Source organism: Xenopus tropicalis, chromosome 8 (genome assembly GCF_000004195.4).
Source record: "Xenopus tropicalis strain Nigerian chromosome 8, UCB_Xtro_10.0, whole genome shotgun sequence".
NCBI classification, from domain to species: Eukaryota; Metazoa; Chordata; class Amphibia; order Anura; family Pipidae; genus Xenopus; species Xenopus tropicalis.
In genome coordinates, this window is record NC_030684.2 from 123438906 (window position 1) to 123457529 (window position 18624).

The window sequence follows — 18624 nt, forward strand, 5'->3', positions numbered from 1 at the left end:
ATTAGTTGTAATCTTAGGTCTGTAAATCTGCAAAGAAGCTAATTCTTATAAAGAAGAGATCCAAGAATGGTGAATCTAACCTGCAGTATATAAAATATTTTGGACTATATGTATTAAACTGTAAAAAATATATAACTTATATAGATATCTTCATAATACATGTGAGGGTTTGTGTTATATGTAATTGTGGGTTAATACACTTCATTTTCAAATTAGAAATGGCAGAATACAATGGGAAATACTATGGGTGGCAAGCGACTTTGACATGGATATTCATCATGACAAAATCGGTACTTCTATCATTCTAATGCAGTACTAACAGACAATTAGGGGAATATTTAATACCCTTCAACATTCATGCCCATAATAAACCAATTTTACATAATTGTTGTACCCCCCCCATCTTTTCCATTCTCTACTTAACTCTGTGTGCTCATCATAAATCCATTAGTTGCCCCAGTCCTCTAATGTTCTTCACAGATAGTTGCATACTAATCTGGGTTGATCGGCTGGCCAATAAGGCTGCTAATAGCTCAAATCTCACTTCACAGTGATTTTTTTCAGAGCATCTAAATGATGGGCAGGTTAGGGGATGGTTAGGCCATTGGACAGCTACATGCATTCCCTCACCTGTTCCTCTTAAAAAGAGCAATACTTAATGCAGGTAGTACTCTAATCGAGGGTTGTTCCACAGGTCTCTCCTCTCCAAAAAAAGCAAGTTGCACAATGCAAAACAAAGTCATTTAGCATGCTCAGTAACCTCTGTGCTTTTTCAGCCCTCCAGTCAATGTCTTGATAGTTCTTGACCAATTTGTGATGGGTTTTTTTTCCCCATTTTGAATGGTAGCTTGACCTTCATTCTCTTCACTTAGGAGGTTTGCATCTTTCTCAGATTATTGCCAGATTAAATTTCTACCCTATGCTGTTAATACTGTAAGACTTTAGTGCAAACACCTTTGCCTTTTTATTCTCTTTGTCCATCCTAAAAAGTTATATTCATCTAAATGCACAGTGCACTCATATGTTTCATATCTCACCCTGGCTTTGCAATACCAATTTATATTTTAAGGCTCTGTACATGCATGTAACTTTATCCATCCCATTTTTTTACTTTTTTGTACTGTTGTTGTTATTTTCATATATACATATAGTTTATATATATTTAAAAGAAATGTTCACCTTTTGCAAAGTCCTACCAAAGAGGTAGGACATTGCAAAAAGAAGCACTTCCCCATGTATATAGCCATAGGTAATTAAAGTTGCTGCTTACCCAAAAGCACAGTATGGTTTTGCTTTCTGAAGAAGGGGGTCGTCAACCCCCTCCTTCACTATGAAAATTCAGAAATTACTAGCAGATAGTGATGAGCGAATTTGTCCCTTTTCCCCCTAAAAAAATCAGCTTAGTGCTTTAGGAAACAAAAATCTTTTTTTTCTGCACCAATACTTCCCCCACACAAAAGCATAGTGTGCAAAGTGCAGTCTCAAGCACAAATCACCAAAACTTGTACTTTTTTTAAATATGCTTCAACGCAAATTGTGCTGAAGACCTTCAGTCGTTGGACGGCATTATATTTTGTGCTTGGCATCAAAATTATGCTTCTTGTGCCTCAAAATTATGCTTCTTATGCTTCAGAATTATGCTTCTTTTTGTTGCTTTGTTGCATTGAAATGTATGGCCAATATCCAAAGGTTCGTTGGAAGAAGACTAAAATCTGAAATTATAGCCACCTTAAACCTTGCCTCCTGAATTAAATTGTAGCCAGACATACGTAGAGAAAGTGAGCTTTACATTTGAACAGTTAACAATAGTATCAGTTGATGATTATCAAGAGGAGAGACCTTGTACTTCCCAAATGGACCATTTTTCTAGAAGCAGTGGGGTTTTATTTTGCATTGCTGCTTCCAAATTTTTAGCCACAAATGCATTGTGTGCATTTATGCAGGCCACCTTGGCAAACCTGGGGCTGACACAATCTTCAAGGTTGCCAGTAACTCTAGGGTACCACAGCAACAATAGGCGTACTGTGTACAACTTGCAAGAGAAGATTTAAAATGTTACCAATTATCTATGCACTCTGGTAGGAATTGTTGAGTTGTGGGCATGTCCATGCATACCTCACAACATTTGAAAATAGAATATTTAAAAAAAATCTGATCTGCTTCAGCCACACACAGGCATATATCCTGGATCTGCCCAAACTACACTCACACCCCAATAACCCTACCTATTTAGTACTGTCCCACTTCACCAGTGGGATGTATGGTTTGTATATGATATGAATCATAAGATCAGTTAGTTTGCAGATTGCATAGAACATGAATCTTGATAAAAATTAATCTCGTCTAGTGATGAGCGAATCTGTCCCGTTTTGCTTAACCGAAAAATTCACAAAACACTAGGAAAATTCATGAAACGGCAAAAAATCCACGAAACGTATTTGTCGAGCAAATTTTTGGTCACGCGTCTTATTTTTGTTGTGCACATGTTTTGTTTCCTGTGACCACGCCCATTTTGACACAGCCATTCCCATTTTGATGCGAAAGCACGATTCGCTCATCACTAATATCATCTTGGAAAAAGACATACATCCAAAATTCAGCCATTTGATATTATAGGGTTGATTCACTAAAGTGCGATAAAATGTGCGCTATTTATAGCATGCGTTTAAAATTTTATCGCATCTTATTATTTGTGTCTTAACGCACGATTCACTGAAAGGATACTTGTGTTATTTAGTTATTTAGTGTTATTTATTTAGACGCGATGCTGTTTGCGCTATTTAAGTCACGGAGACTATTTTCGTGCGGTATTTGATGCAACATGCGCTAATTAACGCAGCATGCTACTTGTCGCGCGCTCTAATTAACGCACCTGCGCGGAATTTTTTGCGTGCACGCCATATTAGCCATACACACCATTACGCTCGTAAAACTACTTTTTTGAAAATGCCCATTTCCCTGCAAACTGGTGGCTGCGTCACTCTAGGGCCAACACAGACTTGAATAAATCCCACTGCAAAGTCCATATTGTGTTGCCAAAAGCTCATGAACTGTACTTTTCTGCCCCAAGTAGGTGTTAATTTTCGCACAGATATTTAGCGCGTCTAAGTGCGTTAGTATTATTTCTGCGCGCTAATTAACTCAATGTGTTAAAATTAAAGCATTCGGTTGCACGCTATTTAATGCACACAATATGCGACTTAACGTTGCGATAATACTTCAGCGAATCGTGCGTTTTTTCCGTGTCTATTTTAATGCAAAAAAGCATTCGATAACGCTTATCGCACTTTAGTGAATCAACCCTTATGTCTGTTATGTCTGAGTAATTGTTTCCTGGCAAATTGGTGTAATATCTTGCTCTAATCTGTACATTTAGAACTGTCTATACACAGACTAAACCATTTGTTTATGTTCAGTTTAATTAACTATTCCCTAAGCACCATCTGCACATCAGCATCTGTCAACTGATATTTTATTACAACGCTGGCAGTGTTAAACATGGAGTCACCAAGGACCTTATTAGTTCATTTATGTTTAGGCATATGTCTATGAAAAAAAGGAAGCAAAGGGCTCAATTTGACTTTGGATTAATAGAGAACTCCCACATGTAACCCCAATGTGAACATATATAGGACTCATGGAACCATATACTGTAAGTAAATGTAAGAGATACAATGGCTACACTGTGTTAGAGGTTTAGTGATCTGCAGGATTGCGACAAAGAATGTGCAATGAATCCAGAGTAAGTTATATATTTAAATAACTATATTGTTGCATGTTTATAAAACTCCACACAATTAAGTTTAATTAAATGTTATTATATTGCTTTTGGGAAGTGTCCATGTTTCTTAAACTTTTCCATAACTGATGAATATGCTTTCTCCCTTGTTACTACCTTTGCAGACAGACAAGAACATCTCTTGCTGTTGTCAGTGTATTGAATGTGCTCTTATGGGTCAGAATTGTTCCTATTTTGAAGAATGCTTAGCTGCCAGGATCTGACAATAGTTCCTATAATAATAGGAGGAAGAAGATTATAGGGCTGATTCACTAAAGTACGATAAATTTTATTGCACGCTTTTTTGTGTTAAATAAGACGCAAAATTAGCGCGTGATTCACAACAGTATTATCACGTTGCGTTGCATGCATTAGTTTTCACGCATGCGTTAAATAGCGCACTGAAAATAATACTAACGCATGATTCACAATCACTTAGGTGCGCTAAATATCGCATTAGGCTATGCGAAAAATAACACCTACTTGAGGCAGGCGGTAATTATAGAAAAGTACAGTAAATGAGCTTTTGGCAATAAAATATGGACTTTGCAGTGGGATTTATTCAAGTATGTGTTGGCCCTAGGGTGATGTAGCCGCCAGTTTGCAGGCAAATGGTAATTTTTAAAACAGTAATTTTACGAAAGTATTGGCGTGTATGGCTAACATGTTTATTTGCGTTTATTTGCGCAACTATTTATATGCAGCTACAATTGATGAAATGTTTCGCCAGGCATGGATTCGCGGTGAAATTTTGGACGTGCGGCAAATTTTTCCGCTGCAAATTTTTTCATGCGTTTCGCAAAACAATCCGCCAATGGCAAAACGCATGAGATAATTTGCCGCGGAAAAATTCGCTGCACGGCCAAAAATTTGCTGCGAATCCATGCCTGGCAAAACATTTCAGCAATTGTAGCTGCATATAAATAGTCGCGGGCAAAATTTTTTTTGGCCGCACGACATTGCGAATTTTTCTCTAAAGATAAACGGAACAGATTCGCTCATCACTAGCAGTTACTATTTATAAGCAGCTACTAATTATATGCTACCATTTATATGCTGCCATTTATATGTGGCGACAATTCATATGCGGCTACTATCTATTTGCGGCGACTATACGCGGGCATTAATTAGCGCATGTACCGGCAAATAAGGAAAGAAAATAGTCTTCGTGAGTTAAATAACGCATGCAATATCGCGTGTAAATTACCGCAAGTATGCTTATAGTGAATCGTGCGATAAGTCGCGAAAATTTAGACGCGATAAAATTTTATAAAATAAATAGCGCACATTTTATCGGACTCTAGTGAATCAGCCCTTTTCACTCCTAAATTCCTTATATTTAAAGGTGGTTGTAGTGGGCAAGAAGTAAAGCTGAAAGCCTCAGAGAATTGTTTATCTGAGGAATCAGCCGGAAATGGTGGAGACCTGACAATGGAGAAGCTTCCTGAAGCATAAAAATATAAGCAGTATAAATAGTATATATTTATAGAGTATAATGTATGTCTATGAAGGTTTTCATTCATCCAGGTCATGGTATATCTAGAGTAACTGGATTTGCTGAGTAAACATGATTCATGAAGATGTTTTACTACTCATCTGTCCTTGTATTGAAAGAGTTTATATGGAAAATTGGACGAGTTTATATGCTGAGGACTTCCCATACCAGTCAGCTGAACTGAAGAAGCAGCTCAGTAGTGAAATTTCTTCTGTGGTTACTCAGCAATTCCAGTCGCTCTCGATTTACAGTAATTCTACATGATAGAGCGTAGTGTAATAAATCTGTAACTTTTAATGCACGTAAAATTGATTTTTTTGATTGATAATTTTAAAAATTTGAGTTAGAAAAACTAAAGTTGTAAAAATAAAAATGGTTTGCTTGAGTTTTCTCAAATTGGGGAAACAATCTCTAATTTTATTATATTTGCCCCTTATTGTTTACATGCCATATAACAATACTGAATAAAACCATTTTTCCCAAAAGTAGCCCATATCATATAAAAATGTTTCCTTTTATTGTGTATACACCACAGTCTTTCTTCCTCCAAGTCAAAACATTTTTTTGCATTTTCCACAGACCCCATGTGTAGCAGAAGAGCTTGACAAAATAGTGGTGAATGAATTTATTCTCTTAGCATTCCCCAGCTTCCATCAGACATTGCTATTTGTTATCATCCAGCTGGCCTACACGGTTAGTGTCACAGGGAATCTTTTCATCATTATCTTAGTTGGGGTTGAACCATTGCTTCAAACCCCAATGTATTTTTTTATCAGCATACTGGCAGTTTTAGAAATTATCTATATGTCTGCCATTCATCCAAGATTCTTAGCAAGCCTTATTTCTAAGAATAATCGAATATCCTTCATTGGATGCTTTGTACAAATGTTTGTGGCAGATACCTTGGGGGCCGCAGAGAGTTACCTTCTTGCTGTTATGGCTTTTGATCGGGACTTGGCTATTAACCGTCCTTTGCATTATCCAGCTGTCATGACAAAGAGGTTTTGCATTGGTCTTGCAGTTCTTCCTTGGCTTATTGGTACTGTCATTATGTTCATTGGCACCATGCTAACAGCTAACTTAGAATTCTGTGGTCCCAATGAGATTGACCATTTCTTTTGTGACTTTCCACCACTGCAAATTTTAGCTTGTTCTGATTCATTGGTTAGCAATGCAGTCACGAGCGTATTAGCAGTTATTGGATGTGGCATTCCATTCTTCATAATCTTGGTAGTGTATATTCGCATCATTATTACTGTTTCGAAGATTAAGACTTCTAAAGGAAAACAAAGAGCTTTCTCCACGTGCTCCTCACATCTAATTGTAGCGAGTCTCTATTATGTCACTCTTGGCATTGTCTACTTCAAGCCCAATGGGAATCCCTATAAAAAATACTTCACTCTCATGTATGCCTTGATCTCTCCAGTACTCAACCCCTTTATTTACACCCTAAGGAACAAAGATGTGAAAGCAGCACTAAGCAAATCAAAACTCCTTAATATAGTACCTTGTTTATTCCACTATTCACAATCAAGATGATTAATAAGCACAATTTAAAATGACATCCATTTGTCCTTTTTTAGTGAGTACATCCTGAATTACTAGGAAATGTTCTGTAGCACAAAGTCACATGGAAGTAAACAGCCTTTAATTTGAGCTCTACCTATTACACATCTTGTCAAAATATATGTTTAAGATGAACATAGTCCTAATCATGTCTCCTGGCTTCTAGCATTTCTCCTTGTAATATATTCTCTGCTGTTCATTTCTGGGTGCAGTAATATTATATAGCATTTTGGAAAAAAAACACAAACAAGAAGTCCGGCACTTGAAGAGAGAATGGCAAAGATTTCTACTGCCACTGTCTGTTTCCCCTTGGTACTGAGATAAGCAGGTATAAATGTCACCCAAACACTGGCAAATACCAACATACTGAATGTAATAAACTTGGTCTCATTAAATGTGTCAGGGAGCTTCCTAGCCATAAAGGCAACAAATAAACTAACGGAAGCTAAGAGACCCATGTACCCCAAGACAGAAGCAAATAACACCCTGGATCCTTCATTGCACTCAATCACTATTATTCCTATTTCTGCTGCCATATTGAACTCTGCAAATGGAGCTGCTTGAGCCAACCAAACAATGCACAGAATTATCTGAATCACTGTGCATACAGGGACAATACAGACAGGTATTCTGAATCCTACCAATGTATTCATTTTACTGTTTGGATTTGTAGCACTAAATATCATTATGACAGTGATAGTCTTTGCTAGTATGGTAGAAACACAAAGTGAAAAAATGACAGCAAACATGACCTGGCGTATCATGCACATTATCCGGTTGGGTCTGCCAATGAATGCCAAGGGACAAAGGAAACCAAATATGAGGGAGATGAGAAGTAGGTAGCTGAGCTCTCTGTTATTTGCCTTCACTATGGGAGTTTTCTGTTTAATTATGAACAGGCAAAACACCAAAAATGTAAGGAGACAAAACAAGACTGAAATACAAGCTAAAGCAGAGCCCAGTGTCTCTTCATAAGAAAGGAACTGAATGAGCTTTGGAAGACACTCTTCTTTTCTGCTATCAGGCCATTTGTCTTCTGGGCACTTGAGACATTCACTGTCATCTAGAACAACAGAAACAATATATTATTTAGGAAATACAAGGGACACCACTGGCTTGGTCACTTTTTTCTAGGCCAATAGCTTTATAATAACAATAATATGGGGGACGCTACTGGGTAAAACAAGTCCATTCACAATGAAAAGTTAAAAAGTAATTTTGAAATTTCACATGGGGCTAGCCATAGTCTTCATTTCCCAGGGTGCTACAGCCATGTGACCTGTGCTCTGATAAACTTCAGTCACTCTTTACTGCTGTGCTGCAAGTTGGAGTGATATCACTCCCTCCCCTCCCATTCCAGAAGCCGGCAGTAGAACAATGGGAAGCAAATATCCAATCTGCTCCCAATGCACAACAATCACTGGGAGTGACTGAGAGGGAAGGGAGAATTCGTACTCACAGCTAGCCCCAAAAGGAAGACTGCGCTAAGCAACCAGCCCTTGGTTACTGCTGAGCAGCCAAAGAGTGCAATGTATTTACTGAGCGATTTCTGATATTTATATATTGGACATAAAAGCAGAACCGAAAACCAAATCTAAAGACCATAGACCATAGAAAATATACTTAAATCATTATAAACCAAGAGGAAATAGTGTCTGTAATTCATAAACCCAATCATTTTCTTTTTTATAGAATTCTTTAGTTACATTTTATTCAAAATTAGATGGGTTAACATGTTCTGTACCAATGATCTGTAGACCTGTTGCCCTCATGAAGTTCAGAGAAATGTTTAGAAAGGCCACATGTTTTATCATTTTAAATTTTTAATCTATGTTCCCTAAATCTATCCTAGAGTTTTCTGTTGGTTTGCCCTACATACTGTAATGCACAATTACAAGTTAATAGATAAATGACACCCTTAGATGTTTATGATATGTGTTATTATTAGTTAAGCTAATCTTCGCTGATGGGGGTTACTTAATACAGATTGCGAGCCACTGTAAGTATTCATTTTGCCCCCGATTAAGATTTTTTTGATGACGAAACCCATTGGACTGGCTGAATTTATTGGTTGATAAGCAAACTGACTGCTTTTGTAAGTGCATTTTTATCTTTATAATAAAATTGCTTATACCCAGTAAACTGAGGGAGAGTGCCCTTCTCTTTGGTTTGTTCAATAACTTTATGAACTCATATTATACTATATATACACTGTTTCTTGATAAAATTTAATACTACTTAACTTTCTGGATCTGAGGATTTCTGTTGCTTATAGAAAGATAAGAAAGGGGCTATAGAAAGAGCATATCCATGAATTATTTACTACATATAAAAATCTGTCATGACCTCAGAGTGTGAAGTGGCATCTCAAAGTTTAGTTTTTCTGTCTGAAGAGCAGTTTATTTGACCTGCAATAGCAAGCTACCATTTCCAGGGTATATCTTATTATTATGTATATCTTCTAAAAAAATGATTTACATTACATTACAAACCATTTGGGTTGAGAATCTCTCCTTCAGAACATGGCAGACAATCAAAGCAGCAGATCTTCTGCCCTTGAAGTGCAGCTCTTCTGTAGCCTTTGGGACATGGATCACTACAGACTGAGACAGGGACCTGTGAGAAAAATGTAATTTGATGAGCTATCCATTCTTATAAAATTATTATGAATCAATAGATTTTTCAGTGAGTAATCAGAATATAAAAGTTTCTTGGCATGGCATGAACAATTCAACTATTCAGTTGGATGCAAGTCAGATTCAATGGGCCTGATTCACTAAAGGGCGATAAAATGTGCGCTATTTTTATTGTGCGCTAAAATTTTTACCGCGGCTTAATTTTGGCGATTTTTCGCACGATTCACTATAAGCATACTCGCGCTTTTTTACGCGCGATATTGCATGCGTTATTTAACTCGCGAAGACTATTTCAATGCGGTATTTGCTGGTACGTGTGCTAAATTACGCCCGCGAATAGTCACTGCATATGAATGGTAGCATAGAAATAGTGTATAAAAATTGTCGCCGCATATAAATGGTGTATATAAATATTAGCCACATATAAATGGTGTATATAAATTGTATCATATAAATATTAGATGCTTATAAATAGTTCCCACTAGTGATGAGCAAATGTGTTCTGGTTTCTTTAGTGAAAAATTAGCAAATCTTTCGAAAGATCCACGAAACGGCAAAAATGTTGCGCGGGCAAAAAAATTGTTGCTGTGACTATTATTTTTTGACGCTTGTATAAATTTTTGTATGTGCGGTGAATTTTTGCATGGCAAATTTTTTCAGGCGTTTTGCCATTGGCGGATTGTTTTGTGAAACGCATGAAAAAATCCGCCGCAAAAAAATTCAACGCACGTCCAAAAATTCGCTACGAATCCATGCCTGGCGAAACATTTCATCACTTGTAGCCGAATATAAATAGTCGCGCAAATGAACGCACGCCATGTTAGCCATACACGCCAATACTTGCGGAAAATTACTGTATTAAAAATGAACATTTCGCTGCAAACTGGCGGCTGCGTCACTCTGGGGGAAACACATACTTGAATAAATAACACTGTAAGTCCATATTTTATTGCAAAAAATCATTTACTGTACTTTTCTATAATTTTTCGCCTGCTTGTAGTAGGTGTTAATTTTCGCATAGCCGAATGCGATATTTAGCGCGCAAAAGTTATAGTGAATCATGCGATCGTATTCTTTTCAGCACGGAAATTAACGGTATGCGGTAAAACTAGTGCGAGAAATAACCCATGCGAAAATGGCGATTTTTCGCACGCGATAATACTATGGTGAATCGTGCACAAATTATTTTGCGTTTTTTAACGCAAAAAAGCGTGCGATCATTTTTATCGCCCTTTAGTGAATCAGGCCCAATGTTTCTAATGTCCTGGAACTATTTGGCTCTTGGAACACTGGATGTACTGTATTCTGCACAGGCACTTTTTATCCAATGGCCTGTCACCTGTCATCAGGTGGTGGTTTCTATAAATACTAGCATCTCCTCAGAAGGATTTTTGCTCTTCAGCCAAAGCAACATCATTGATACATCCTGTGTGCAATACACCTTAGCTACCATTCTGGTGTGACCAATGGGATCTGACATAATTACAGCTCCATTTGTGAAATAAAAATGGACATTTTATCACAAACCTGCAAATGTAAATAAGCCCACTGCAGTCATTTACATACTCAGAATTCAGTGTGAAAAGTGCAAAAAAGGGTTTGCTGTATTAGGGGAGGGGATAGAGGGGGAAGGCCCTCTAGGAAGAAATAGCGCTTATCTCAGATTTGTTAAATTAACCACTAAATATATGCCCTTATAATGAGGAACTGAAATACTCCTATTATAAAGAATACCCATGGGTTCAATATTGTATTTAAATGTAATAAAAACTGCAGCTCAGTTAAACCATAAACCTTATGCTGACCATATAGTATGGGTGTAAATACACCAGACTCACCGCTCCAAACAGTAAAATTTGAATCTTCAAAATGCTCACCCAACAAATTTGCTGAGGCATAAGTGTACAAACCCCAGGTCCTATGCTTGTGGGTAAGCCAGTACATTAAGCTGAAAGTGAACGTTCCCCCAAGCACATAGCTAGGGATGAAGTGCAATGAAGGGGAAAATGTCAAGCACTTGTGAAGCTAAAAAATCAATTTCATTTCATCAGTTTAGAAAAATCATGGCCTGATGAGTTTCATGTCCAAAGACACATATTCATAGGCATCATGATTACATCTTTGGAGACAAAATGCCCCAGGAGTCAAAAGCAATGTGTTGCTCACCACCCCCTTTGCTCCCAGTGGCCTCAAAGTAGGAGCCCATTTTTTTAAATCTCTGGCTTGGAGGCAAGTTTTGGAGGCACAGAGACACAGTTTTACTCCATACAGAGTCTCCTGCAGGCCAGCAGTCCCCATGGGGCTACCAAATAGCCAATCACAGTCCTTATTTGGCATAACCAAAGAACTTTTGGGAACACCAATACTTATTAATCTGATTGAGACTCATGAGTTAAAAAAGGTTGGGGATGCCTGGTATAGGGAAATACATTGTCACTGATATTAGAGATTTATAACTTCAACTGAAATTGCAAGTGATTTGCCATTCACAAAAGGTATTTGAGCCCTATATGCTTCATGCACTTGTGAGTATTTGCAGGTAGTGTGGGTTAAAGCATGAGGGGGATTGTGAATGACTGGGAGGCATTCTACATAGTAAGTACTTGGAAAATAGACTTAAAAGTGTTTTCAAAAGCTAGGATGTCAAATATATGAAGGATGTGTAGATGGCAGCCATTCTTCCATTACGTTTCAATTTATTGGCTAATGAACAAAGCTTTAGATTTAAACTAGAATTAAAGGGCAAAGCTCTAATTATGAAGTGTTATTAATGTCTTCTAATTTAATAATACTTACTTGACTGTTTCCTGTATTCCATAAAATCTCCTTTAGCTGAATTCTGAACACTTTGCCCTTTGGAGCTCCGGTGTCAATGCTTCCAATAGAGACATACTGATTGCTTCCATTAGGGAACAGCTGCCAGTTCAGAATATCCACAGAGACAGGGACATCCCCATTCTCATTAAAAAATATCCGTTCCCCTGCAGTGTTTTTGAAGTCAACTCTCTTGAGGTAATGAAGCAGCTACAAGAGAAAAACATACCATTTATATTGTTATATAAATTTTTGTTAGAAGAATGTACCAAGAATGCCTTTGCTTGTAACTTAATGAATATCAAGTATACTAAATGAATGATGAATGGTGTGCAAGGTTAAATTATCCAATGAAGTTGCTTGCCAAAGATAAAGAATTCCAATTAGAAACCATTTTGATGAACCTCCTTATTCATTATAGAACTAGGGAACTTGGGAAAGACAGAGTCTCCATCCAGATATTACTGATTAGGAGCCACAAGGGCCAAGTTGCAAATGACAATATATAAGAATCAGTGCCTACTTAATGATAATATCAAGGTTCCAACAGAAAAAGTCCCTACCCATATATATTTAATAGGCAAAGATGGTTTAAAGCAAGAATGCCTGCCCTTCTTCTCAGCTTAACCATTAGGAAAGCCAAAGAGGGGGTGTATTTACCTTTTATTTACATTTAAATAAATGGGAGCATGGCTACAGCTCCTCCACATCCTCTGCGCTCTTTCTTGGCCTTCACTATTTAACAATAACAATAATAATCACCTTTGGCCTAATGTTTGCTGCTTACTTTTGTCTAGTTTATAATTTTTGGTTCAGAGGTTTAATAAGGGACTAGAAGGCTATTTATCAGCAACGTGCTAAACCCTCAACGTATAAACCAACGTATAAACTCTCAAACATGTATGTCTGTCAGTATATGGTACCTGCCAAGGCCGGTGGTTATAAATATCAGCACAAGATCCATTCTTGAAAGGCCCTTTCCCTGGGACACAGTTCTTCATCTGGTGCAAAGCATGAGCTACTGCAAAGACAGCGTTATGTGTTCTATATGTGTATTTAAAGTTATAGACATCATATATATTGGGATCAATACTGTCCAGTCTCTCCTCTCCTGTGCACCAAACAATGTCTTCTTTAAGCAGTGCTGGAGATGTATTATTGACTGCATCATTTCCTGGCCAAATACAGTGAAAAACATTCTCCCAAAATGTCTTCATGTAAGGATCATTTGTAGATATGGAAGGATGGATACTATAAAGAAACTCCTTAAATCCAGGAATTTTACCATTTTGATTTGCTAATCCAAGGCTCCCATTTAAGGTTGTTAAAATGTCTCTCCTAGGGAAGTCAGAAGTAATGGACCAGCCGGGCGTTGCCACCCACACTTTGTCAGTGATATTGTGAAAAGAAGCCAGTTCCATTAGAGATACAAGGTTTTCTGTGGTGCAAAACAAAACTACTACTGTTGCTTTGGACTTTTTAACAACATCAACAATGCGGAGAACAGACTTCATAGAGGAAAATATAGGAAGTATCTCTTGAAATGCAATACATCCGCCATTTTTCTCATACTCTCTTGTTACTATTTGAAGACCTGTTCTTCCCAAGTCATTATCTGAAACTATTATCCCCACCCAGGTCCAGTTGAAATATTTCAATAAGTCAGCAATAATAAAACCTTCATAATAACTGTTATGTATTGTCCTGAGGAAGGATGGGAACTGTGTTTTATCGCTCAGTAAAGGCGTAGCTGAAGCATAGCTAACCTGTTGAATTATAAAAAATAAATCAGAAACAATGCTACTCTTTTATTCTGAACATACATAATCATATGCATTACAAATAATAATAGTAATTTAATTTTTCATTGGGTAGGCCCTTATTTGTGTTAGAACAACTTTATTTGCCCCATTTAACATTTATATATTTTTTAGTTAAATTGAAAACTCTTGCTGGGGAAACTTTAGTTCTTCCAGATTATAAATCCTAAATCCTAATCTATCTATCTATCTATCTATCTATCTATCTATCTATCTATCATCTATCTATCATCTATCTAATATAGACAATTTATAATGTGAACCGAGCAATCCCAGGTCCATAAAAAGTAATTACATACCTGTGGATATCTGTACAATCCCAAGATTCTGGCAATAGGTATTGAGGCCTTCGAGGGCATATCACCAATAATAGCCAATGGCATATTACCCTCTTTGCAACTAAAACTTGGAACACCATTTTTAGTTCCTGATAAAATCCACGCTGTACCAGTTAATGACCGAACCTCATTGTAGCAAGAATCATAGAGGATGAAGCCCAGTGTTACATTGGGCAGAAGATCATCTGAGGCATTAATTTCCATTATGGCATACACCATGGCAAGGAGAAACCGGTAATACCTAATGTGAAACCTTAAGAAGAATAAATCATTCACATCTTAAAACTGCGTTCAATGGACGACTTTAGAATTGTAGGTGTGTTTCCATATCTACAAATTACACAGTACATCAAGACCTTTTCCAATTACCAATTGGGTATGTGGCCCAGTGAGTGAAACAATTTGAATACTTAGTTATATTTTTTTCAGCTTAGGTACTCTGTGCCAAAACAAACCATTACAAAAGTAAAACAAAACTTTTTTTTGTCATCTGAACTTCTTATACTCCTCATGGATTCTAATAAAATATGTAACCTTCCCCAGGTGTAGTTGCTTCTAGTAGTTGCTCCAGTGGGAAGATAAACCATTCAAGGCAGATACTATTGGTGAGTATTACTCTGACTCTTATATCACCAGGTCATACCGGTCTACAGGAAATGGACATTAAACACCACTTCTCCCAGCATGCAAACAATTAGTATAAATAAACAGCTGGACCTAGCACGCACTGCATCTTACAGATACTTTATATATATATATGCTTTATAGTGATGAGCACATTTTTTTCAGCAGGCATGGATTCGCAAAGAATTTCCGCAAATTGTTTTACATAACTTCTGCAAAATTTTGCAGTGAAAATTGGCAGTCACATAAAAAAAAAGGCGTGGTTGCTTCAAAATAGGCACAGTTATATCAAAATAGCTGCGGTTGTGTCAAAAAAAAGGGGCGGTCATGTCAAAAAAGGCACAATTGTGTCAAAAAAGCTGTGCGCATCAAAAGTTGTGCATCCTACACAATAATGGAAGGCATTGCAGCATTGCATTATTCAAAGCAGACTTCTTTACAATCTCTGTCCATTAATTTAAATGTTCATGTGGGGATCTATAGGGACATCAAGCTCTGTAATTACTTTACCATATGATATAGGGCAGGCAGTTTTTATCTGGACCTGTGTATGACACTGTAAGCACATTTAGCTCATTCTTGGACCTGCACCCAAGACAACTTACTATTTGGGGGATAGGAAGCAAAGACAAAACACTGGTGTGCTAGCTTTGTACTATGATACCATAAATGAACTGTCTATTTTACACAGGCATCTTAATAACATATTTATCATGCTATAATTTTTTGTTTAACGAGATATCATGCTTCTTTAATTACCAAAATAAGATCAATGAAACTTACTTGACACACTGAAAAGGTTGTGGACTTTCCCTATAGGTCACAGAAGGCTGAGTTACTTCCATATGGAGAGAGAAGAGACCTCCTAATGTGATATCTCCAGCCAGAGAATAGCCAATTACATCATGGGAAGACAGTCTGCACCCTTCTAATGAAGTGTTACATGCTCCATGCTTATGACATAACAGCATTAGGAACAAATACAGGCGGCTAAAGTAGATGGGCATTATATACATATTCATTTTAATCATATGTTGGTTGGAAGTCAAGGGATGTTTACTGTAAACAAAGTCAATTAAAAAGGATATCACACATACTATTATGTGACATTATTACATTTGCTATGTACTGATATTAATTCTATATTATATTGATTTTTATTTGACCATGATATTAATGTAGTTTTGTATACTTGGTATGGCCCTTTGGAAGCTGTCTTTGATACAGAGTATCCAGCTGCTGGGCATAAAGGGCAGGCAAGGCAATGTAGGGGTCAGTGTGCCTCTAAAGCAGTGATCCCCAACCTTTCTTACTCATGAGAGACAGTCAAATGTAAAAAGACTTGGGGAGCAACACAAGGGGCTCATCAACCCCTTGGATGTTGCTCTCAGTGCCCCCAAACCAGGGAGTTATTTTTGAATTCCTGACTTGGGGGCAAGTTTTGGTTGAATAAAAACAAGATTTCCTATCAAATAAAGCCCCTGTAAGCTGATAGTGTGCATAGAGGCCCCTAATAGCCAATCTTAGCCCTTATTTGGCACCTCCATGAACTTTTATGATGCTTGTGTTGCTCTCCAAGTCTTTTTACATTTACACATGACTGTGGCTCACGAATAAGAAAGGTTGGGGACCCCTTGTGTAGTTTTATAAAGAAAAATAGGGGAAGGAAAAGGAATCCTTCTCATTCAATATCTTCTTAGGAGTGTAATATACAAATTTAGAAAAATTAACCCCCTTTATGTCAGACATACAATATTAAAAGTTTCCATTCACAGCCTTGATTGCAAATATAATTAGGTATATATAATTCATTACCTAATCTAATAAAGTGACTTGTGCCTGATGATTATAAAAGTGCACGTGCTTAAATAATGCGCAATTTCAATAACCCACAATTAATCTGATTTAAAATAATGATACAAATGTGCTGATATAAAGTGCTTGTGCTTCAGTGCTAACTTGATCAATTAAAAATACCATTTATAAATAGATCACACTGTTTAAACGAATTCATTAGTCTGTAAGGTGCAGTGCTTATAAAACCAATTAAATAAATCAGTGAATAAATTAATTAATTAATTAGGTTAATCAATTCCTAGGTTATTTTTCTGAAAAACCTTGATTAAGTTTGCAAAAGGAAAATAGATACAAGGTGTGGAGCTATCCAAAGTTTTACTTTCTTAATTTTTGGCTAACTAAGCCCTGGGAAACCATAAAGCAAAAAAAAGACAGGAACCAAGTGGCTGCCGTCTCCAAATTCACCTTGCCTATCACTTTTGTAAAGATTTAGTAACCTAAATCTTTACAAAAGTGAGAGGCAAGGTGAATTTGGAGACGGCAGCCACTTGGTTCCTGTCTTTTTTTGTGTAGGAGATCACATTCCGTTTCCTTCTTTCACTTGCCCACATGGCAGGTAGCCCACAGTTTGTCAGCATTCCATTAGGAGCTACATAAGTTATGATGCCCTATATGTTGGCATTTTGAAATGTATTTTGTCAACAATTTATGTAATGTTTGAATATGTTTACCCTAATTCCTGTTTTTTGTCTAAAATAGATAATGCTGGCCACAAATGGAAAGGCACTAAGGCAGTAAATGGCGGTTATTCACAATGGCCTCCCTGACAAGTCAAATAAAAAATTGAGATAACACCTTACCTCAGAAAAGAGCAACTCTTTAGGGAAGGTATTTTATTATCGTAGTTTGATAGAAATGCTCAAAATGATCCAACGACAATAAATGTGATTAGCAATCTCTGTCCTTATCATGGAAGGCTCCTTCTTACGTCCACTTTTTTATAATACCACAAGCTTAAATGCACAGAGATGTGAAGGTTTTATATATTTATATATAATCTCGACTCTGACAATTTTAAAACTGATAGAAAAATTATAGTAATTTCAAATAAATTATATGCCAACACTGTTATTATAATAAAAAAAATAATTATAATGGAAATTAAAATTCCGTTGAGGAGTAGCAATTGATTTCTTTGGGGAGAAAGTTAAATTATCATGTTCCTGGTTATGACAGGCTCCTACTGGGTAATTCATTTTATTAAAGAAAAGAAACTAATGACTATCATCACAAGCTATTTTTTTAGATGCTCCTATTAAAGCACCTTAGGTACCTAATAATACTGAACTCATCTCCTGCATTTGTGTGACTGAGCATTTAGGGAACAGTTATAAATATAACTAAGACACTAAAATTTAGATGTGTGAACTTTGGCAACAAGTTTTAGCTGGCAAATTGTCATATTGAGATTTTTAGCCGTTTTGACACATGGGGCACATTCATGAAAACACGAGTTCGAATCCAGAATGGGATAAATTTGGATTGGATACGATAATTTCTTAAAGTGATACTGACACTAAAAAACAACTCCTCAAAATATGAATGCACATAAAAAGTTGCCTATAGGTCATGTTGATTGATTTTTACTGAGAGATTTGCTTTTGTAAATAATTGTTGCTTGAAGTTCCTAAACCTGACTGTTTTGCCAACCTGACTGTCCCTTCTCAGCCTGTCAGTTATAGCTTCTAATGCTAAT

The 18624-nt window shown here is 36.8% G+C and overlaps 2 protein-coding genes across 2 annotated transcripts; one reads left to right on the forward strand and one right to left on the reverse strand.

The window, feature by feature from the left end:
• The first annotated feature begins 6077 nt into the window (after positions 1 to 6077).
• On the forward strand, positions 6078 to 6812 carry LOC100496538 (olfactory receptor 10A2-like). Its single transcript, XM_031891752.1, has one exon. The coding sequence runs from the start codon at positions 6078 to 6080 to the stop codon at positions 6810 to 6812; it is 735 nt and encodes a 244-aa protein (XP_031747612.1).
• A 173-nt stretch (positions 6813 to 6985) lies between these two features.
• Positions 6986 to 14651, reverse strand: LOC100496693 (extracellular calcium-sensing receptor). The gene is made up of 5 exons (XM_012968850.3): positions 14409 to 14651; positions 13213 to 14055; positions 12272 to 12499; positions 9332 to 9455; positions 6986 to 7902 (listed from the first exon to the last, which is right to left on the reverse strand). Exons 1-5 carry the CDS (start codon positions 14649 to 14651, stop codon positions 6986 to 6988), a joined length of 2355 nt encoding a protein of 784 aa, XP_012824304.2.
• Between the last annotated feature and the right edge of the window lie 3973 nt (positions 14652 to 18624).

Coding starts and splice junctions, on each gene's coding strand:
- LOC100496538 (XM_031891752.1), top strand. CDS start 6,078: ATGTCTGCCATTCATCCAAGATTCTTAGCAAGCCTTATTTCTAAGAAT.
- LOC100496693 (XM_012968850.3), bottom strand. CDS start 14,651: ATGGAAATTAATGCCTCAGATGATCTTCTGCCCAATGTAACACTGGGC. Junction 12,500..13,212: donor ATAACCACCGGCCTTGGCAG/GTACCATATACT, acceptor TTTCTCTTGTAG/CTGCTTCATTACCTCAAGAG. Junction 9,456..12,271: donor GGAATACAGGAAACAGTCAA/GTAAGTATTATT, acceptor TTTTTCTCACAG/GTCCCTGTCTCAGTCTGTAG.